This window comes from Nyctereutes procyonoides, unplaced genomic scaffold (assembly GCF_905146905.1).
Source record: "Nyctereutes procyonoides isolate TBG_1078 unplaced genomic scaffold, NYPRO_anot_genome, whole genome shotgun sequence".
Taxonomy (NCBI): Eukaryota; Metazoa; Chordata; class Mammalia; order Carnivora; family Canidae; genus Nyctereutes; species Nyctereutes procyonoides.
In genome coordinates, this window is record NW_026575134.1 from 32,703,682 (window position 1) to 32,727,012 (window position 23,331).

A 23,331-nucleotide genomic window follows, 5' to 3' on the forward strand; every position below is an offset into this window, starting at 1 on the left:
GGGGCCTGCAGAGGCGCGAGGCCCTCCCAGGCCCCGCCCCCTGTCATGTTGGCCACGCCCCCCGGGCTCCGGCGGTGCCTGCACAGGCGCGAGGCCCTCCTCAGTCCCGCCCCCACCCTGGTTGGCCCCGCCCCCCGCCCGGATGTCCGGTCCGCGAGGCCCTCCGAGCCCCGCCTTCCGCCGTGTCTGCCCCGCCCCCGGGCTGCCCTCGGCGCCGCCTGATTGCCGTTGCGGCCTCCCCAGGACTGGACGGTCGGTCGCAGGTGGCACCGAGCGCGGGTCCCGAGGCCGCGCGAAGCTAGGAGGCCGCGGGCTCGCGTCGTCCGGGCCATGTCGGGCTGCCACGCTGCGGAGGGAGACCGCGGCTCGCGCGGCTGCGGCGCGCAGGTAGGGGCGGGGCCGCGGCCGCCGGGTTGGCGGGCAGGTGCGGCGCCGGTGGGCGCGGCGGCGGGAGGCGGGCGCGGGCCGCGGGGTCGGGGCGCGGGGTCGGGGCTCCGGGCCAGAGGCACCTCACAGGGGGAGATGCCAAGGGAAGCAGCCAGCGCTGCAGCGGAGGTGAAGCCGAGACCGTCCGCACGAGCCTTGGATTTCCTGCGCCCTTGGCGACCAGCTCGGGGCTCGGGGCTCGCAGGCAGCGGGCGGGCTGCAGCCCCCCCCCCCCCGCCCCGCACTCTGCCTGCCTCGGGTTCCAGTGCTCCTGGGATGCTCGCGGAAAACCCAGCCTCGGGCTGCATCATCTCGGTCGCCGGGCAGGCTCCTAGCCCACGGTGTCCTGGAACGCCCACGTGCTCAGGGACACAGCAACGGTGAAGACAAATGGCCTGGGGTCCGCGGGAAGACTAGGCGAGCACGCAGCTACAGTGTGCGGAGCCCTGCTTTCAGAAGCAGGGAAAGCCCCACCCCACCCCCACCCCACCCCACATTTCCCCTCCTCTTTTATTCCTTCTTAAGACTGAAGGTCCGTCCCAATTAAAGAGTAAGAATAACATGATATGTTGTAGTGAAACACTTGTCAGATCGCGTGCGAATAAGTAACTCCCCAGGTTAGCAAAGACTGTGAGGCTGGCGTGCTGGACTTGGGGGGCCGGGGGGCGGATGAGGAGGAGGAAGGCCTGGCACATAGGACACCTAGCTGGGCAGGTGAGGAAGGGAACCTGTTAGTAGGATCGTTGCTCAGGGGTTTCAGCAGCACATGTGCTGATGCCCCCAGTAGATAAATCTTGGTGAAATAACCATCTACCTGAGCATCAAAGAGAGTCGTCTTCATCAAGGGGTCTGAGAATGAACAGGAGTTCTCGAACCGAGCATAGCCGGCAGCAATTGGGCAAACAGGCATGTTTTTAGTTCAATCATTGTTCATTTAAAAAAAAAAAAATTTGTCTTTTGAGCCGACCTTTCAACATGGGGAACACTTCAGGCTGCTCTTAAAACTTTAGGACATCTAATGGCCCTGGGCTCATCTATTCCTTCATGCAATCTGGGTTGAGCTGACCAGTGAGTACCACCGACATGTATGCGCTTGCCAGGGTAGGTACCACAGCTCAGCCACTCACAGGTTTGCAGATTTGCATATGCACTTAAATAAACCACTTTCTGTAAGCTTGATTCAGTCCGTGGGCCACGGTTTGTAACCTGTGATGTAGGACTTTTTGTAAGGTAGGAGATGCGATCTTTTTTTTTCTTTTTTTTTTTTTAAGATTTTATTTATTCATTCATGAGAGACAAACAGAGACACAGGCAGAGGGAGAAGCAGGCTCCATGCAGGGAGCCTGACGTGGGACTCGATCCCGGGTCTCCAGGATCACGCCCTGGGCCGAAGGCGGTGCTAAACCGCTGAGCCCCCCAGGCTGCCCAGGAGATGTGACTTTTTTTTTTTTTTTTTTTTATGATAGTCACAGAGAGAGAGAGAGAGGCAGAGACACAGGCAGAGGGAGAAGCAGGCTCCATGCACCGGGAGCCCGACGTGGGATTTGATCCAGGGTCCCCAGGATCGCGCCCTGGGCCAAAGGCAGGCACCAAACCGCTGCGCCACCCAGGGATCCCCTAGGAGATGTGATCTTAATCGAAACAGTGCTTATTGAGCAAAGCACTGTGACAGGTGTATCTATATAGCAAGGGCATGTTCCCTATTCCCTACCTTTTAGGGGGAGCTATGCTTAGCTGGGAAATAAACCAAGAACTACTTCTATTTTGTAATTATACCTTAGCTGTCACAGTATCCTGTATATATTCACCCTGAATATTTGTTCTTTGCTATTACAACACAAGGCCTTCCAATACCCTTCCCTCTGTTGTCCTTGACCTCATCAGTTCTCCACCCTCCCCTCCACTCTAGCATCCTATTCCCATGGCAAAATCCTCCCCTGCCCAACCACTGCCCCTTCACCCCACACTTTTTTAGGGTGAAGAACTTTTCTTTTTTTACTCACACAGTTCCCTCTGTGTAGCCTCTATCATAGGATCCTCCATCCTGTATTACAAATAATCACCTTTAAAAAAAAATAATCACCTTTATTTAAATGCCTCCCACTCAGAACCCCCAAGGGACGGGGGAGGGTGTCACTCAACTACATACATTTGTGTCTCTACAAATATTATTGTGTCCTACTTGCAGCTAGCTCCTGAGCACCTCGTGGCAGCCCCCTGAGGAGCTTCCCTTCACATAGCCTTAATTGACTATCCCCCAAACCACCATCTTACCTCATCCTCTCCTCTTAAGCCAACTTTGAAGGCAACTTTGGCTCCAAAATCACAAAGAAAATTAAGCTATTGGGTGTGAACCTCTTAACTTCAATCTCTGCCTCTTTCCACCAATGTTATAATGTAAAGGTTAAGCACAAGACCTCTATTGCCTGTGCAAATTTTAGTTCTGCCAGTTGCCATCCAGGTGGTCTTCGACACAATAATCTTTCTTAGAGTAATACAGTTGTTATAATGATTAAGTTAATTGTGCAGATAAAGCCTTTGGAATAGCACCTGGCATAAAAACTCCATAAATGTTAACTATTTTTGTAATTACTTACATTATTACATATTTTCCTGCATTATTCTTTCTCCTCCTAAGGTAAATACTTCCCTGGTCCGATTCCAGCCATTCTGTCTCCACAAAGTTTGACCTGTTAGGCTTTTGCTTTCCCATGTCATTAATCTCTCCCCCCTCCTCTAACTTTACCTTTTAGTGTGTAAAGAAAACTAACCAGTTTTTTTAACCAGTTTTCCCTTCTGTTTTCCTATCCAACCTTTCACAGCAACACTGTGAAAGAACTCTCTGCCTCTAAGTTTTATTCACTTCTTAACCCACTGAGATCTGGCTACTACACCCAGTCTCTTGAAGCAATTCTTTTTTTTTTTTTTAAGTTTTTATTTTTTCTTGAAACAATTCTTAAGGTCATGATTGACCTAATTTACAAATATAGTTGGCCTAGCAGAACCCCAACACAAAATGAACTCTAGTAGCCATTGTTTTTGCAGTTGCACTGAGCTACATTCCTAGAGAAAAACCACAAAACTACCTATATATGAAGCCTTGCTTCATACTCAACGTTTCAACCTCAGACTGGCATGTAACACTGCCCAACAACCATCCTGGTTTCCCCAGTACCTTGCTGCCCCACTCCCCGAGATGACTAGTTTATATCTTTTATTATCTTTTCAGGCCTCCCATACCCTGTCCCCACATTGTTACTCAACTGATAACTTTGTTTATACTTAAGAAAATAGAAGACAGGGACACCTGGGTGGCTCAGTGGTTGAACGTCTGCCTTCTTCAGCTCAGGGCATGATCCCGGGCTGGGGATGGAGCTCTACATCGGGCTCCCTATAGGGAGCCCGCTTCTCCCTCTGCCTAGGTCTCTGCCATTCTCTCTGTTTTCTCATGAATAAATTTTAAAAACAAACAAAAAAAACCCGACAACAACAAAAAAAAGAAAATAGAAGGCATTGGATATGAACTTACCTTTCTTCCACAAAGCTTATCGATCTGCTTAAACATAAACCCTTCTCCTTTCTCAAGATTGAAGAAGCCCAGTCCCTCCACTCATGCTCAAGATCTCCTTCCCTTCTCACATTCAGAAATTGTTTCTCTCCCTCTCCCCGCCTGTCCTACCATGGATCAGTTGCCTCTCAGCAAGAGCCTTCTCAGCAGCTTGGCTTCCAAGTCCATGGGTGATCCGGCCTTTCTATTCCTTAAGCCTGTCAAGCACTGTGTCACTCCAGGGCCCTTACGTCTGCTGTCTTCTCGACCTAGGGTACTTGCCATTCCCCGATACAAAACCTTGTGTGTGCAAACACATTCAGCACACACTGGGGTTTTTTTTGTTTGTTTTATTTTTTTTTTTTTTTACAGTCTGTAGGCTTTCCTTAACCACCTTAATCAAAGTCAGTCTCTGCTGTTTCTCTAAAGTTCCTTGTTTGGTTCCTTCTTCCTACTTATTATAATTTATTCTTTGCTTTTTAAAAACTATCCCTCAGAATGTAAATTTCTTTAGGGCAGGGACTTTGTCAAGTGTTCATGGCTGAACTGCCAGGAAATGCAAGGCATAAGGTGTACTCCCGCTGTGCCTCAGTAAGACTTAGCTCAGCCATGCCCCCGCCCCGGAGCTTTTCCTAACTCCTGCTCCCTCCCACCACTAGCTTCTCACCCCCCCTCCAGTAGCTTCTTTGGACTGCCTTGTATTATATATTGCTGTGTCCTTTCATAACTTCTTTATTAGCTTGTGAGCTTCTCAAGAATAAGGGTTTTATCTTAGTCATATTCATTTCTTCAGGGCTTGCAGTAAAAATTTGCTGAATGAATGAGTGAGAAGGTTCTATAAGTACCAAAGGAGAGGTACATAGAGCAAATGCTGTGGTATGGAATTAGACGAGGGAATGAGTGATCCCTTCCTGCTGGGATGATGAAAGAAGGACTCACAGGTGAAGTGAAGTGGGTAGGGAGTGTGGTATCAAGGCAGACAAGCAGGAATCTGACAGCTAGAGTTGGGATCATTAAAAATCCAGCATGAGCAGTAATAGTGCAAAGAAAAAAAAAAAGATGCACTTAGGTAGCAAGAAAATATGTCTTAATTAACTAGTGTTCCATAACAAATACTCCCAAACCTTAGGAGTAGAACATAAGTACTTATTGTCTCACAGAGCTTCCGAGGACTACGGATTCAGAAACATTTGGCTCAGGGTTCTGGCTCGAGGTTTCTCATCAAGTAGCAGTCAAACCGTCTGCTGCTGGAGCTACTGTTTATCTCAAGGCCTGATTACAGCTGGAGGGTCCACTTGCAAGTTTGCTCACATAGTTGTTGGCAGGCCTCCATTCTTCACGGATATTTGTCCATACACCTCCAGTTCTTCACCACGTGGCCTTCTGCGTAGGCCCAGTACCCTTACTATGTAACACCTGGCTTGCTGCCCCGGAACAAGTGATCCAAGAGAGAGCACCCAAGACAGTAGCTGTAGTGCTTATAAAACACTAAGCTGATCTCAGAAAGTGATGTACTTTCACTTCTGTTGCACTGTCTGTTGGTCATGCAGACCAGCCCTGGTACAATGTGAAAAGGGACTACACATCGGGGTGTGAATACCAGGAGGCAGGGATCATTAAGAGCCATCCTGGAAGTTGACTACCCCAGCTGGGTTGACTAGAACTGAGAGATTTATATAAACATAAACTGAAGGGAAATATCTGAAAGACTAAATTGGAGCAAGAAAGCAGAAGGACTGAAATAAACAGACCAAGGATGTGGCATCTGAACATTACGTGATTGGAGGAATGCGGTTCAGTGATGAAAGTAGTATATTCTTTTAGCTAACAGGAGAGTGGAGGGTAAGCTAGAGGAAAAAGAGAAGAAGGAGAAATTTTAGGCAAGAAGATCAATTAGGGAAAGATACCCTTACTCTTCCCCAAACATCAGTCCCTTGAAAGAGTTTTTACTCAGCTGTTGCAAAAAAAGAAAAATAAGGATAATGAAAAAGCGAATTTCACAAAATTAATGCATTCACCTTAAAGGACTGCCTTTTATTCTGAGATGATCTTTCCTACTTTATGTTAAAAATGTGCTTTCTTTTTTGAAAACGGTGATAATAGATGGATAAACATAACAAATGTGATTAACTTGGCAACCTTATGTTGGTCCCTAAAATTGAAACAACAAACTGCTGGCCTATCTAGGGAAGTCTGGGAATCAATGATTCAGATATTCAGCATAAGGAAACTGATCCCCGGGAAGGGTCACTGATTTGCCTGGGGGCACCCAGCTATTGGAGGGGGTCAAATCTGAAGCCAGGCTCCAGGTCCTCTCATTTCTTCTAATCAGTGCTCAGCTGTTGTGAAGAAGGCGGAAGGGAGAAATAGGGCTCTGAGTGGAGGCAAAGTTGCAAAGAAAACCAGTATGCACAGAGAGGAGAATGACAGAGAAACAAAGCCCGGAGACGGAGAAGATGCTGACAACCTGGCTGTGCCTGCATCAGATCCCTTCCTTAGACCAGTATCAAGAATTTTGAAAGACAAATGAGCAAAACGAGATCACTAGGTGTCTTAGGCCCATCTCTGAGCTGTTGTGCACTCCGTAAACTGTAGAATGCTGACAATGCAGATGATCATTGATCGTAGAAATGTGAGCGATATTCTGCCCTTCCATTTGTTGCTGCCTGGTGGATATTGCGCAGTTTTTCCTTATGTGTAAATCCAGGATTCCTGATTACTTTATAGGGATTTGTGTTTTGCGTTCTCTTTGGACACAGCTATATCATCTTTCTGATTCCGTCATTAGTTGATGGGTTAAATAATATCTTTGATTTGTTTTTTTTGTATTTGTGTGAGAGCCTCCCAGGAAAACCTCTGTCCAAGCAATACATGTCTCTGTTATGCTTAAATTGAAAGAAAAGATGGGGGAGGGGATTAGAGTCATTATCATTGTTAGCTGTGAGCAGGTATCTCAGTGACAGTGGAGTTGATTTCCTTAAAATAATTAGGTTGAAAGATTAGAAAAATAAAGTATTGACTCAACAACTTTTTAGGCTTTAATGTTTTTAATGTATACAAAATACTGTTAAATGTTTCCCCCTTTTTCCTTTTTGTCTATCTTATTGAAATAAGTATTCTGATATTTACTCTCTTACTGTTCTGAACAATTTAGATGACTGCATTTTACCCAATATATCTGTTAGTTCTCACTGCTCAGTGATTATTTTCCTGGAAATTATAATTTTGTGGGTTTGAACAGTTGAATGAAACTGTATTAACAGCTGCCTTATCATTGTTATTCCTGCAGCATGAAGCCGGCTAATTGCTGTAATAACTCAGTACTGGAAAAGACAAAAGGAAAAGGGGAGAGACCCATAATAACAGACCATTTTCTATAATGTTTGCAACTTGCTATGCAAATTGACGGTTTTAACAGTTGGAAGACTGCAGGAGTCTTCTCATTAGCTGTACTTTAATATATAATTAAAATATCATTTGTATCACTAAAAAAGGAAATAGTAAATTATACAGGGCATGGATAATTCTGGCTAGATTTTGTAAGGACAGATATAAGGAAAGCCAATACAGCATTATTATTTTTTTTTAATTCAAGAATTTTTAACACTTCAGAATGGGAAGGAAGGTAAAACTTCCAGTCATAAAATAAATAAGTCACAGGGATGAAAAGTACAACATAGGGAATATAGTCAATAATATTAATAACATTATATGGTAACAGATGGTGGTGAGCATTGAGTAATATATAGAATTGTCAAATACAGTATATTGTACACCTGAACTAATATAATACTGAAAAAAATGGGAGGGAAACTAACGTTGACTGTCACATGTTATCCTGGATGCTTTATCTTCATTATTTTCTCTTTAAAAAAAAAAAAATGACTCATCCATACCTGGAAGCCTGTAGCACTATATCTCATTTTACCTCTCACAATGTTTTCATTTTATGGATTAGTAAACTGAAATCCAAAGTCCTATATAAGCAATAAGTAGGGTAATGTAGGTTTGACTTTATGTCCATTAACTCCTAAGCCTGTGTTGAATCAGAACTTTAAAAATTTTTGGGATGCCTGGGTGGCTCAGTGGTTGAGCGTCTGCCTTAGCTCAGGTCCTGATCCTGGGGTCCTGGGATTGAGTCCCACATCAGGCTCACCGCAGGGAGCCTGCTTCTCCCTCTGCCTATGTCTCTGCCTCTCTCTCTGTGTCTCTCATGAATAAATAAAATCTTTAAAAAAAAAAGAACTTTAAAATTTTTTTAACATTCCCATGTCCTTAATTTTATATTTTGAAGTCCACTCCATCAAATTATCATTTATAACAAAATGCAATGTATATGTAAAGTATTAACAGTGAATTTGGAAAAACACCATAATTTCAGAAAGCCAGTTAAGTAGCTGAAAATTTGGTCTGTTCGATAATCATCCCTGTTCGGACTCAAAAATGTTTTTCCCCTTTACTCAGTGCCAACATTTAGCTAGGCAAGATTCCTTGCTGTGCTTTTGTGCACAAAGGGTCTGTTTCTTGTTCACCCTTACCTGGAGTGTGTCGCCCCTTGTCTTGTCTCAAACCTATGGAGGGATTTTCTATTAGATATTCCATTCTGAGCACATCCTAGGTTTAATCTCATGTTTCTAGCAGCTTGCATAGCTATCAGAATTGAAGCTTAAGCTCACCGGAGTTCTGCAAATACCTTCAGGGAAATTATGACTTCAGAGCTTCCCTCCCAGGTAGACTCTCACCCTGGTTTCTTTTATGGCCCCTGTGAAACCGTACTTCTTGCCAGCTCAGCAATTTAATTTGAAATGTTTTTAAAAACTGTATTCAGCATTTTTGTTATTTTCAAGTTAAGAGTCATATTTCATATTGCTAAAAATAAAAATACTGTTTTTTGTTTTCATTAATTTTGATTTTTAAAAATGGGGGAAACATAAGGTTTTTTTCCTAAAGAAGTAATCATTAGCCTTAATAAAAATAAGTTCTTATTTTAACTAGACTTACTGTGCTGATCATTTCACAATATATATAAATACCCACTCTTTATATTATCCACTAATGTAATGCTATATGTCAATTCTACCTCAATAAAAATATGTAATTAAAACTCAGAATTTATCCCAACATATATACAGTTGTTCCTGTGTACACATATCTTCATTGAAATGGGCCCAGAAAATACTCATTATGATTGCTTCTGAGTGAGTCCTTTCCATGTTATTTTCTTGACTTTATATTCCATAGTGAGTATACATTGTTTTTGTAATAAGAGAAAACAATGTAATCACTGTGGAAAAAAGATTTTAGAATAAAAATAAAACTGAACTAACACAGAATATGAACACATAGCTCTCATATGTATATCATGACTTAATTGAATGTTTTGTGTAAAGAAATTCACTGGACAGACTGAAGCATGTTCCTCTCTGCCCTAGATTCTGTTTTATTTCAGCCATTGTAGTAGACATTTATATATACTGTACATTTCTCCACCTTGTTCTTGCAGCCTGTCCCTTCATGCTGGACTAAATGGCCTTATTCTTAATAATTCCAGGTTGCAACATAGTAGATCCACTTTCTAAACATTAAAAATAAAGTATGTTTTATAATAGTTTTCTCCCCCATGGTACCTTCTCTATGGTAGATTTCCTTAAAATTCCTTACATTAGCTTTTTTTTTTTTAAAGGATTTTATTCATCTATTTGAGAGAGCACAGGTGGGCTTGGATACATGCATGAGTGGGGTTTGGGGAAGAGGGAGAAGGACAAGCACACTCCCCGCTGAGCAGTGAGCCCCCTAAGACAGAGATCAATCCCAGGACCTTGGGATCATGACTGAGCCAAAGGCAGATGATTAACCAACTGAGCCACCCTGCTACCCCTTACATCAACTTCTTAACAGAGACGTCAGCTAGAAAATTCACTTGATAATATAATGTCTCTTGGAAAAATCATTATCTTCTTTTTAAGGACAAAGAACATCCAAGATACCTGATCCCAGAGCTTTGCAAACAGTTTTACCATTTGGGTTGGGTCACTGGGACTGGAGGAGGAATTAGCTTGAAACATGGGTAAGTTTGGGGCTAATTTCACTTCTGGGAATTGTCCAAATAAGTAGCACATGAAGAGCCTAATACGAGTTCTATCCAAAGAACAACTGGTGCCCAGTTTTATGTGATACTAAAAATACTTAGTTTCTAAATGGAGTAATGAATATTTGCATAACTAAATAAGTGTGCAGAAGTTGTAGATACAATAAATACCTAAGGATTTAAGAACCACAGTTTCTAATCAGAATAATTTAGTCCTCAGTCTTTGGAGTACCAAAGTTAAATAACATGCTGCAAGTATGTTCATATGGCTAGAATTAGAAAAGGTCCCCTCTAGGTGGACAGGATTTGTTGTAAAGGTTCAAATACATATTTTAAAGTCACTTATATAGATTATGAACCATCAAAAATACTAAACAATACATTTTATTGTCAAAAAGCAATATGCCTTTCTACATGCATCATCTGTCATCATTAATAGATAGCACCTGCTGGCCTTTGTTGCTTAGAGGACTAAACCAGGAATGAATAGCATCTGATTGCTCATGAGATACATCTAGTATTTTTCCTCCAAGGGGAAGTAGTATGTAATCTACTGACAATGAAAATGCAGGTTATGAAATCTCATTCTTCGCAGTGTTTCTGGAAGAGGATGATTTTTTTTTCTCCTGAAATGTTTTAGGAATAGTATTGTCTGAAGACTGAATGTTAAACTGAGTAACTTGATTATTTTTTTACCCTAATTCACTTTCTTTAACAAAATTGAATTACTGTTAACACTGATCTAATATTGAACATATATAAGTAACAGCCCCTAGGAGGCTGCATTTCCCAGAAAGGAACGGAATGCAAAATTTAATCAGAACATCTATAACAAAAGGGTTTTTTCCAGCATACCACAAGATGATGCCAGTGAAATTTCATCTTTTTTTTTTTTTTGTATATTTTGTTATTAGAGTTCAATTTGCCAACATGTAGTATAACACCCAGTGCTCATCCCGTCAAGTACCCTCTTCGGTGCCCGTCACCCATTCACCCCAACCTCCCGCCCACCTCCCCTTCTACTACCCCTTGTTCATTTCCCAGAGTTAGGAGTCTCTCATGTTCTGTCTCCCTCTCAGATATTTCCCACTCATTTTTCTCTCCTTTCCCCTATAATCCCTTTCACTATTTTTTATATTCCCCAAATGAAATTTCATCTTTTTCAAATTACCAAGTAATTCCTGGAATATATGCTGATCTGTGGACAACACCAGTAGGGGCTTTAACTGTGGCAGTGTAGGGATGCATTCCATCTGGAAGAAGCATGTTCCTCATGGGACATCGTACATCCCTCTGTGCCTCCTCTCTCACCATCAACTCAGTGCTCCTGTGTCAAGTCAGCACTTCACAGGTTTTCAGGAGATGCAGCCAAAACTTCCAAGTTGACTTGTTCAGAGCAAAGCCCTATGGTAACAGCATTTGTCTTTGTTGTTTCATTTATCCATGTAGTTGAGTTCCTAATAATTTGGTTTCTCAGCTGTGTTTGTGATAAATCATACTCTGAACATTGCCTTTAGATAACTGCATATACAGAAAGTTTATGTAGGTACAAAATAGAGCTTTCTACCAAACTGAGTTACTATAACCATTTGGTAAGTAGGTCTTTTAAAAATGGAAACTAGATAAGGGGTTATTGCAAATCTGGAAAGGGAAAGGGATTTATTTTTTTTAATCATGAAGACATAAAAGACTGTGTTCTTTCTAGAATTTTGCTAACCCATGCACTGAAATTGTATGTGGTCACTCTAAAGCACTCACTGGTACCTTTTAAAATGAAATGGCTTTTACAACACTACAATAAATTTATGGGGACATTGCATCATAAGCTAAAATGCTTTGCCCTTACTTAGATTCTTAATGGGTGAGGAGCTCCTCCTGGAGGTCATGGGTGGAAACAGCCACAATTTTACCGCATGGTTTGGAATCCTTAAATTTGTGCTCCACAGAATAAGATGGGTAATTTGTAGTAAAATGTCTAATTCTTTCCCTAATATTTAAATGACTCCATAAACCCACATCATTAACTTTATTCCCTATGTTATTTTCATACTGTTAGTGAAACTCTGGTTTTCTTTGTCTGATGCTTAAAGCAAACTATTTTGGAATGAAGGATCAACCCAGTAGATTATGTTTGGGCATAGAAAATTATTTACTGATTCCAAGGTTTGGCCCAGACCATTCTAGATTATGCTACTTGTGTGTAGTCCCAAAAGATGTATATAAAAGCTTAAGATACATATGAGAGTTAAATCAGAAGGAAGAAATGGAAGGCCAGGAAAATGACAGTAATCATAAGCAATTCCAGGATACTCAGTAGCCATTGTGTTTAGGTTGGTCATTGACATTCACATTTAGTATTTCCTGTTTTCATGGTATGATATCAGCATGTGTCAGACACTAATCATGTGGCATGCTGTCAGAACTAAAATTAATAAACGCATACTGTAGACAAGATAATTGAGGTATAGTTAAGATTTAAATTTTTTAAGATAACTAGACAGTCAATAAAAATAGAAGCAACTGACCACCGATATATTATGAACCCTTGTCCCCCTCCTTACCAATGAGTGAAAGAGCAGGGAATATAGACAAATTCCAAAACTTAATGCCTTCAAAATCAAAGTGCTTTGTATTTGCCTCTTACAGCACCAAGTAAAGACTTTTAGTCTTTGGCATGTTTCCCTCCTAAAATAAAGGCTTTATCGCCTTCTTATTTTTATCCAGATATCTCTTTTGTAGGTGTGAAAATACTTTTTTCCACAACCTATTTATTTATTTAGCTAATCTTTTAATTACCCAAATCAGTCTAAACTGATTTCTGTTTTCACAAAGGCAGCAATAAAAACATTTTTGATTACTAAATCAGTTGAATAAACAGAATATCCTGGGTTTTTCCACTTTGTAGATGGATTTTATTTACCAACAGTCTGTCTTGAGCTTTATATGGGTCTGTTCCCAGGATTGCATAAATCTCTCCCCACGCAAGAAGAGACTTATCCTACAAGTCCAGTCACTTCATACCACACATGATTCTTGAATTTCTTCCACATTACCCAAGGACAAAAGATGTGGATACCTGGTATTTGGACAGGGCCCTTTTTAACAGTATGATCGCTACCAACTCCACTGTTTACAGAGGAATGTCACTCCATGGTTTTCTTAGGCAACAAAGCTCTAAAGCAAGCTACATCCTGAAAACAAATGACTGAACGTAGCTGGCTATGCTTTGGATTTCACTCCCATTATCAGGCCTTTGTTTTGTAGACTTTAGTTTATAAGTGGACCCTTAAAGGAACTTTCATTTTTATCAGTCACAAGTCTAGGTTTAATAATAACCCCAACTGGATTGATCGCTTGATTCAATATAAGCCATCATCCTCATTTTCATTAGGAAACAGTTAATATTCAGTTGTCCCTATATCCATGCCTCAGTGGCAGAAGCTGGAGTGTGCAGGTGCTGAGATTTCCTTCATTGGCATGTATGTGGCGGCTCCTTAATACCCTCTGGTAGCAACTGAAACTGATAAAGGAGCCAAAGGACCTTTGTTGAGGGTGAAGAGAATTTAGAGAAGATTTTGAAGTTAATTTCCAAATCCTATTTGAGAGTACTGTCTGATAAATGGTACATTATAGCATCTCCCTTAGCACGGAATTCTGTAACAGAGATCTCCAGATGTAACATGCCTTTTATATTTTTAACTTTCCGCAGTTGTTTTAGCTTCATTACCGAATATTTTCACAAGAGCGATGGGCTTTTCAAAGAGGAAGCGTTTGTTCCACCCAAAAAGTAGCCCTGTGTTGATGCTGTAATTTAATAAACTGTCCAGCAGGGGTCCCTGAACTTCATGTTTTATAAGAAGAGCATTTCAAGCAATAAAATTAAACTTGATCCCCTGCAAGACAGAGATCTACTCCTCACGAGCATATTTTCTTCTGATTGGATTTTATAATAACTATTCCACGTTTAATAGGATAAACTGCTACTCATGCTTAAAGATGATAAAGACCTGTGTTTTCAGAGTTGCTTATTTCCCCTCACCAGGTAAGTCTGGTGACCATTGATTTTGCCCTGTAAAAAGAAATATATGTGAAAACTATCAACATTTTACTGTGCCACCAGCATTATAAAGACATTACAGTAGTTTGGTATTCTTTCTATCCAGCCTATACTGTTAATTAAATCAAGCAGCTCTCTCTATGACTTGATTTATAAAGAAAATTGATGATTGGGACGCCTGGGTGGCTCGGCAGTTGAGTGTCTGCCTTCAGCTCAGGGCGTGATCCCATAGTCCGGGGATCGAGTCCCACATCGGGCTCCCTGCATGAAGCCTGCTTCTCCCTCTGCCTGTGTCTCTGCCTCTCTCTGTGTGTCTCTCATGAATAAATAAATTAAATCTTAAAAAAAAAAAGAATATCGATGATTGGACTGCAAGAATATACTTGCCTTTGGTCAAAAGCAGAACAGTAGAGCTAAATAAATGCAATTTCTGTATTTTGTGTTACCAGCGATGAAATCTACATTGCTCCTTCAGGAGTGCAAAAGGAACGGATTCAGGTATGTTAAAGGGATGCTTCTTGACCCCAAATATCTTTTCTTCTCTACATGACTATTGTTTTGTGAAATTGAATTTTAAAAGAAGTTTTTTTGGGGGGGGGGTAATATTGTTGACCCCAAATATCTTTTCTTCTCTACTTGACTGTTGTTTTGTGAAATCAAATTAATTTTAAAAAAAGTTTTGAGGGAGGTAATATTGTTATAATTTAAGTAACTAATCGATAAACATCCGTTAACTATTAAAAAAATTTTAAGGTGATTAAGTAACCTCCATGAAACTAATGTTTTGAATTCTCATTCGGCCTCTAGAGGGCACAAGTGAATAGCAATCTTTACACAGTTATTATAATTTTGCAGCAATTGTAACACCATCTGTATCAGGCTAGTAGGGTAATCACATTGATAGTCTCAAATGGACCGAACTGGCTCATTTTTAACAATAGCAAAACTATTCCAATCTAAAATTATAAAGACATTTCAAATTTTGGGGAAGTCTCATTCCATATTAATGCTTAGAAGACTCAAAATCTAGTTAAAACAGACATATAACACTTAATTTTGATCTAAGGCATAATTCTTCACTAATGAAACATATATATTCTAGTTTGTAACAAACCCTGGCAAAGGAAAGTCACGAGTCGGAAGCATGCATGCCCTACTAAGAAAAATCTGTGGATATACTTAACTGCTTGAACTTAAAAATAATATACCTTATTGAGGTGAACATTTCTAAGTGCCAGTTAAATTTCTCAGGAGATTAGAAATTCTACTCTATATTTTTCCTCATATCATGAAATATGAACAAGAACTGTAGCACCCATCTCAGAATGATGATTTCTTTGCATAGCTTCTCTGAAATAATAGTTGTGAAATTGTAGGGAAGAATCTAAGAAGCTACACTAACGAAGTAACAGCAATATCATTACATACATATGAAATTTTCCACATCAATTGTTTCTTCAAATTCTAAAGGAAGACTTTTAACTCTCTCGAGATTATTTTTATCAGAAAACATTTTATTTCTCAAAATGGCTAAAACATTTTGAAAGAGAAACTATAGACATTTAAAATATGAGTTAAATATGTATACATATATATTAGCACACACAAGAAAGGGGACACTTCTAACTGATAAAGTATAAGCCTTTTTTTTTTCTTTTCCCCCCTCTATAAACAGCCTGAAGACATGTTTGTTTGTGACATCAATGAACAGGACATAAGTGGACCTCCACCATCTAAGAATCTTAAAAAAAGCCAGTGTACTCCTCTTTTCATGAATGCTTACACAATGAGAGGTAGGCAGAAAATGGATTCAATGTAAAGAATATTTGCTACAGAGTAGGTTCCCTAAATTGTAATTATTGTTGTATTTAACATTTCTTGAATACCTACTATGCATAAGAATTTTAAATATATTAACACATTCAGACCTCAAAATCAGCCTTGTGGAAGGTCCACTGTTACTCAGTTTCATATACTGGGAGATTTTCCTAAAATAAATAGCTCATGAGTGCCAGAATTCCAACCTAGTATGACTCCACTAGATTGTCTGATTGACTAAATACGGTATTTATAATCAGATTCCCACTTCTAGTTTAAAGTTATACCTCTGGGAACTTATAGTAGAAGTAAGCCAAATTACAAATGAGGGGATATTGTAGCCTTTAGTGGGACTGGCCACTTTCTTAGAAATGTACTGTACAAGGGGCACCTGGGTGGCTTAGGTAAGCATCTGCTTTCGGCTCAGGTTACCATCCCAGGGTCCTGGGATCGAGCCCCATGTGGGGCTCCCTGCTCAGCATGGAATCTGCTTCTCCCTCTGCCTCTGACCCTCCTCCTGCTCATGCTCTCCCTCTATCTCTCTCTATCTCAAATGAATAAATAAAAAATCTTTTTAAAAAATGTACTGTACAGGGACGTCTGGGTGGTTGAGTGTCTACCTTCAGCTCAGGCCATGATCCCAGGGTCCGCCCTTGTAGGAAGCCTACTTCTCCCTCTGCCTAAGACAGAGACTCTGTCTATCTGTGTCTCTCATGAATACATAAATATATAAAAGTATTTTTAAAAATAAATTAAAAATGTACTATACAATAACAGTAGGAGCCTTATTTTAATTCCCAGAATTTTTGGTAGAAAATCAGTCTGGAAAGGTTGAACCTAGAGGACAGTGTGAAAATAGAAAATTATAACTGGTTCAACCATAGCAATAAAGTCATAAGAACCATGCTTTAATATAGCCACTGAATGAATTGAGTATGTGATCATGCTATATTCTGTTTCTGGACTTTGTCAACTGCTCTTGAGAGGGTACAACCTCAGGGACAGATTCTAACAGCATGAAGCACCTTTCCCAGCAAAAAGCTAAATAAACATCCAATTGCAAAAATGGCCATTACTGAATTTTATAGCATACAAATCCTTTTCAGGTAAATCCATTACACTTAAACTTAAAATCTCTACCACCCCTTATGCTACCAGGACGTGATCTGCACTAAGAAGCCTGACTTGATGATTATGGGTCACATTGACCTCGGTTCAAATCCAAGTGCTGCCACTACTGTCTGTGGACCATGGACAGTTATTTCACATCTCTGAGCTCCCCACTTCCTTGACCATTAAGGCGGGGAGATAGAATCTACCTCTCTGATTGTTGTGATGACTCAAGATCAAGAAGTAACATATAAAGGGGATTTGTCCAGTGCCTGGCACAGAGGAACCCCTAATTAAATGGTAACATTTTCACTATGTGATTTTTTTAAGTTTTTGTTTGTTTGTTTTTTGAGAGAGAGAAGAGAGAGAAAGCACAAGGATGGGGAGCAGCAGAGAGGGAGAGGGAGAAGGAGACTCCATGCTAAGCAAAGAGCCCAATGCAGAGCTCCATCTGGGATCATGACCTGAGCTGAAGGCAGATGCTTCACAGACCGAGCCACCCAGGCACCCTGATCTCCATGATTATTATAGCTGTACTTCAGACCATCTAAAGCTACATCTTGAGCTCGTGTAAAGTACCGGGCATTGCCCGGATGCAGATAAAGCTTAAAACGCCTTTTGCTTTGCAGCTCTTCTCTTACTATTTCTCTCTTCCTCCCTCCCTTCCTACCCTGCTGCCTACTGCCAACTTATGATTCCATGCCAAGAAAAACAAGTTCCAAATCATATACAAATAAATATATGTGTATTATATATAGATATTTTTTTCTTCTTCCTCCAGGAGCAGGTGCAGTGATTCATACTCACTCTAAAGCTGCTGTCATGGCCACCCTTCTCTTTCCAGGACGAGAGTTTAAAATTACACATCAAGAGATGATCAAAGGAATAAGGAAATGTACTTCGGGAGGGTATTATAGGTATTTTTTTCTACTTTTACTTAAGTAATTTGTAAAGTATTTTTATATCTTTTGATAAAGAGGCTATTGATCTTTTCATGCCTTTAATGAGATATTGTGGAATCTATGTTAAATAGTAGCCCACTTACTATTATAGTATTATATACATCTCTTCTTCTCAGTGACACAAATCAGATGCCTCTCCTCCTCCTCCCCTACCCCAGTCCCAACCCCAACCTTGGTAAATTATTAGCAACATGAATAATGAAATATTTGTCAGAGTACAGTGAAAAACCCTTGGCTAAGCTTTCTATAGAGATGGAAAGATTATGTTCTGTAAGGAAGCACCCAGAGAGCAGGATCTCCTCACCTTCACTTGGTATCCATGAAGCCTTGACTGAAGTTTCTGCTTCATTTTGTTTAATTTAGTATTTCTAGAATATTTTCGTATTTATTCAAGTCGTACAATTATTTCAATTATGTAGATCTCTATATTTTTATAATTTTTCAGTATGGAAGTGACTAGATGGTATGGAACCTTCTAGATAAAATCAAATAAATACACCAATTCACCAAAATGTAGCAATTATTCACCAATCTAGAATATAGGGATGGGAAGAAATGTGTCCTCAGTGCTCAGGTACAAGCTAAGTAGTTCACTTAAATGTACTGGCACTCTTACTTCTGAGCTTTTTAATTTGCTAAAGGGCCTTATCTTGCTTAGAGGAAATGGGTGCCAGTTTTTCTAAAGTGTTCTAACAGCAATATCTTATTGTTACTCCACGTAGCAGAATGTACAAGTTTAAACTAGTATGCCGAGAACTTAATATGGTTTTATTTTGGTTAATATTTATTGTATGCCTACAGCATTCCTTAGCACTGTCGAATACCTATTTACAAAAGTTAAATGTTTAAATTATGAAAGTGTACATACTAAAGAAAGTATAACCCCAGATTGCCTTTCCATTCTGGGTCTCGAAGGAAGCATTATGTGTGCTATTTACGTCCTCAGCATTTGATGGCTTTGGTAAAGAAAGAAAAGTAGGTCAGAAGGAGGTATGAAAGGGTGCCTAGAGGAACAACACAGTAGAATTCCACCGCCTTTAGAATTCTGTGGGGAAAAGAACGTCATGAAGGAAAAGATGCCATTGCTTATGCACCATAACATACACATTTCATAGATTAGTCTAAATGTTTCAGAATTTTAAGAATACAAACTTTTTTGAGATACCCTTTGCAATTCTATTTGAGCCTGGCTGGGAAATAAGTAACAGGGTCATTATCACCACTCAGGGCACAGAGCTGGTTCTTTTTTTTCCATCTTCAAGTCCATCTTGAAAAACAAAACTTTCAAATACATACCTAATTCTCAGGGGAGGTTCCCATATATAAGTGTAGTTGTCCTCGCTTCTGGCAGCAGCACACCTATGGTGGTGTGAAAAGTTCACCGTGTAATGATCAAAGGACCATCCTGGCTCTGTTCCTCATTCAACTCAGAAGGATCAGTGTTCTCTCTGTAAAGTGGGTGGTTTGGATTGCATTGCAGGTCTTATTTGCTGCGATATGATTTTATCCCCGAAAAGATATCTGATTATTCAGTATAGACCCAAGGAAAACATATGTTTGTGATTCTCTTGGCCAATATTAGGAAAGATGTGGGATTAGCAGTTCATATCCATATTTAAGAATTTTTTTTAATTACCTCTGTTTTACTTAAATGAAATAAAATCTCCATACTGTTAACGACAGTAGTTGGCCAAGTTATTTATCATATGACAGCTACGTAACCTATACTTGTCCTAAAGTTGCAACTTTTGATAAAACTCTATGTAGACCTTTTTTTTTATTAAGTTTGGCCATTACAGAGGTAGTGAAAAAAGCATATGTTGTATTAAAGAGGCAAGAGAAATTCATGTAAAAGGGAAAACATGTCCGAGTTTGACTGGGTATAAACAACCTCGAAGATGGACTTAATTTTACCAGTAACTAAGTTACTCACTTAGATATTCTTAAACAAACAGAAAGGAAATGCATATGCCAATTTTATCACATGTATTTCCTGAAAACAGGGTGGAAACAAAATAAGTTCTAATGCCATAAACTTGAGAATGTTCTGAAAATACCATACTTTTAATAGTTATTTCCAGAAGGTTCTTGCTATCCCAGTGCCACAAACTACACCTGTATTTATTTATTTTTTTTGCCTGAGACACTTTGGGGCCTTGCAGAGATAAAATGATTTTGTATCTTTGGGGAAATTCATACTTAATAAGTAGTTAAATTGTTAATCCTTTCTATGCTTTTGGTTCTTGGATCTATCATTTCTCATCTCCTATTGAAAATATTATGATTGTCATTGCTTCAAGGAAATACTTGTATGATCTTGATAATTTCTTTGTTAGGTTTTGGTATCCTATACAAATTTCTGCCACTTATACTTAGAATTGGAATAATACCTGCCAAATTCCCAAGGCGTTTTTTTGATACAGCTGTTTATGCAAGATATACAGAGTAACATGCAACATCTTGTCCATAATTTGGAGTGGCTTTCAGATATAAAGAGAATGTCTGTTTACTTGAAAAAAATTATAAACTTTACATATGTATACCTTTATCTGTTTTAATGGAGAAAAAATTGCTTGTTTTGCCCCATAGGTATGATGATATGTTAGTGGTACCCATTATTGAGAATACACCTGAGGAGAAAGACCTCAAAGAACGAATGGCTCGTGCGATAAATGAATACCCAGACTCCTGCGCGGTCCTGGTCAGGCGTCATGGGGTGTATGTCTGGGGAGAAACCTGGGAGAAGGCTAAAACCATGTAAGTATCAAACATAGGATACTTGGGATGACAAATCACATACTCTAAATGTGAAAGGGAATGAAGTCTGTTTTATGATTTTAAAGGAAGTATGATTTTTGGTTGTGTGTTATTGGTCAAATAGGTCTAAATTTTAAAAGCTTACTATTTCTAGGCACCTGACTTGAATTATGTATTCATTTATTAAGAAATATTTATTGGACAAGCTAGTATTTGGCAAGGTGCTATGCACTTGACAAAGAAGGAAACACAGATCTCATTCTCCAAGTTTAGGGCTAGAATAGGAAGAATAAAGTTAACCCAAGTTATATAATGATTTGCTTCACTAATTTCAAAAAGGGACATGTGGCAAAAAAAATTTAATTTATCTAACTAGTATATTTTTTATTTCCTGAGAAGCATGTAATATGATTGCATGGTTCAGTATGATTCTTTCTATGTTTTAATGCTGGAGGCAAAATGAGAAGAATTTGGCATGGAAGTGGGGAAAAAAAAAAATGCACGAGGAACAAAGTTGTCTTGATGGACAGGAGAAATGTGATTGATAGGATTGGAGAACTCTGTTTCTCTGAGACCTTCAGTTCTTTGGCTTTTCTTTATAGGTGTGAGTGTTACGACTATTTGTTTGATATTGCCATATCAATGAAGAAAGTAGGGCTGGATCCTACACAACTTCCAGTTGGAGAAAATGGAATTGTATAAGCCAAATGAAAGTTTAATGATATACACAAAGTTGATCTTAATTATTACTCAAATGAAACTTGACTGTTCTTTTTAATGAATTGAACATTTCCATGATACTACTAACTTGTCACTACTGAAGATGACCACCCTGACTCTCTTCTGACATTGGATGATATTTGCTTATATTCTTGTAATTTTAAATGACAATGCAGTGAAATAAAGAATTTCATAATAAATGTTTTTTTTTACTTTTTCTTTTAAATCCTTAACAGTCTCATTTAAACTAATTCCTTTTTTATGTACACTCCCAGAGAACTCTGCTTTACTCTTTAAAGTTACTGATAATAGAGAATTCATGAGAAAACTTCCATTCGTTATGAAATAAGCATTTTCATATTTTAGTATTGGCATCGTAACACTTACGTGGAAAGTTAAAGCCAAATGTATCTCTCAGTATTGATGTCAAAACAATTTATAGATTTCCCCTGTATGATCTATGCTTCCCTGTGATAAAACATAAAGCACTCATTATATTGGAATCAATTGTGAAGTTCCCACTAACTCTCGTAGCCAAACAAAGCCTGACTAAACCAGTGATATAATCAGAAAGTGCTTTCTTTAGGGTAGCCAAAAGCAACATCACCTTGATCATAAAAGTTTCACTTAGTTAAGGCTTTTTTCACTTGAGGGAGAAAAATCAGTAATGCACCATGTCCACAATCTTAATCTCATACACCCCCTCTCCGTTCCCAGTCCTCTACCCTTTAAGTTCATTTACACTGGTTCTTTCACTCCAGCCTCTCGATCATACCCTTTGTCATTATCCAGAACCCCGTTCCTGTCCTTGCTTCCTCCCTTATGAAGCCTGGATGGCAGCCCCACATTGGCACCACTTTACCACAAACATCCTAACCCCCTTGTACCTTGCTCCCTCCATAACTCTCACCTGGACAGCCCTCAGCCCTTGTGAAGCCACGTGCTTGGCACCTGTACCTGTGCAGCAAGGCTTGATAGAGAAACATTACACAACTCTGTTGACTGATCTCACTTCAGATTTAGAACCACAAATCTCAGGCACTCAATCCTGCCAAACAAACTTTCTGTAATTCCTTAGTAAATTCATTTTTCCAACCTCATGACTGTTCCTCCTAACCCTTTCATCAGCTCTCCAGCATTCTCCTCCTCCACCAGATGACAACCTCTCATACTTGAAAAGATAAAAAGAGAGTCATTCCAAAGAGAACTAATCTTTCCAGCTCACGTTCCCATCAACCTTCCTGCCTGCAGCCGCCTTTGCCACTTCCCTTGTACAGAGTTGGTTCTAAAGCCAATTCTTCCACTTAGGCCTTCGGTCCAGTGCCCTCTGACCTTCTCGGGGGCTTTGCTTCTGCAAGGATCACCACATTCATCCCACTTTTGTATTGGCAATTGTTTACCCTCTTAACAGGATTTTTTTTCTTGGTATAAAAACATACTAAAATATCTATCTTAAAACACACACAAACTTTGCCTTCAACCTTCAGCTCATCCAGCACCTTCAGAGCAAAAATTTTGTAAAGAGTTGTCCATTTTTCTATCAACTGTTCTCTCACTTGTTCCTTGACCCACTTCCTCCAACCAGGCCACAGCACTCCACTGAATCAGATTTACCTGGAGTAACAACCCCACCCACCCACCACCACCATATCCTCAGCCTCTTTGAAAGCTTCCTTTACTTCTTTGCTCTGAATGAAACCTGTCTCTCCCCTAAGACCCAGCTTCCCCTGAGGCTCTCCTTTCAAAGGGTGTTACTTCCCACTTCCTCTATCCCTAGGGTGAGATAAGTGAATTTCTTGAATGTGAAATGTCTTTCCCCTTCTTTCATTCCATCATACTCAGCAAA

The 23,331-nt window shown here is 39.8% G+C and overlaps 1 protein-coding gene across 1 annotated transcript; it reads left to right on the plus strand.

Annotated features, from left to right (window-relative positions):
* Positions 1–213: 213 nt before the first annotated feature.
* APIP (APAF1 interacting protein) lies at positions 214–21,685 on the plus strand. The gene is made up of 7 exons (XM_055300885.1): positions 214–387; positions 9,940–10,040; positions 14,568–14,616; positions 15,794–15,911; positions 17,828–17,963; positions 20,598–20,765; positions 21,368–21,685. Exons 1-7 carry the CDS (start codon positions 331–333, stop codon positions 21,465–21,467), a joined length of 729 nt encoding a protein of 242 aa, XP_055156860.1. The 5' UTR covers positions 214–330; the 3' UTR covers positions 21,468–21,685.
* Positions 21,686–23,331: the final 1,646 nt, after the last annotated feature.

Excerpts from the sequence above, each read along its gene's own strand:
- APIP (XM_055300885.1), top strand. The coding sequence starts at position 331 with ATGTCGGGCTGCCACGCTGCGGAGGGAGACCGCGGCTCGCGCGGCTGC. Across the intron at positions 15,912-17,827 it reads GAATGCTTACACAATGAGAG|GAGCAGGTGCAGTGATTCAT; the intron begins GTAGGCAGAAAA and ends TTCTTCCTCCAG. Across the intron at positions 20,766-21,367 it reads TGGGAGAAGGCTAAAACCAT|GTGTGAGTGTTACGACTATT; the intron begins GTAAGTATCAAA and ends TTTTCTTTATAG.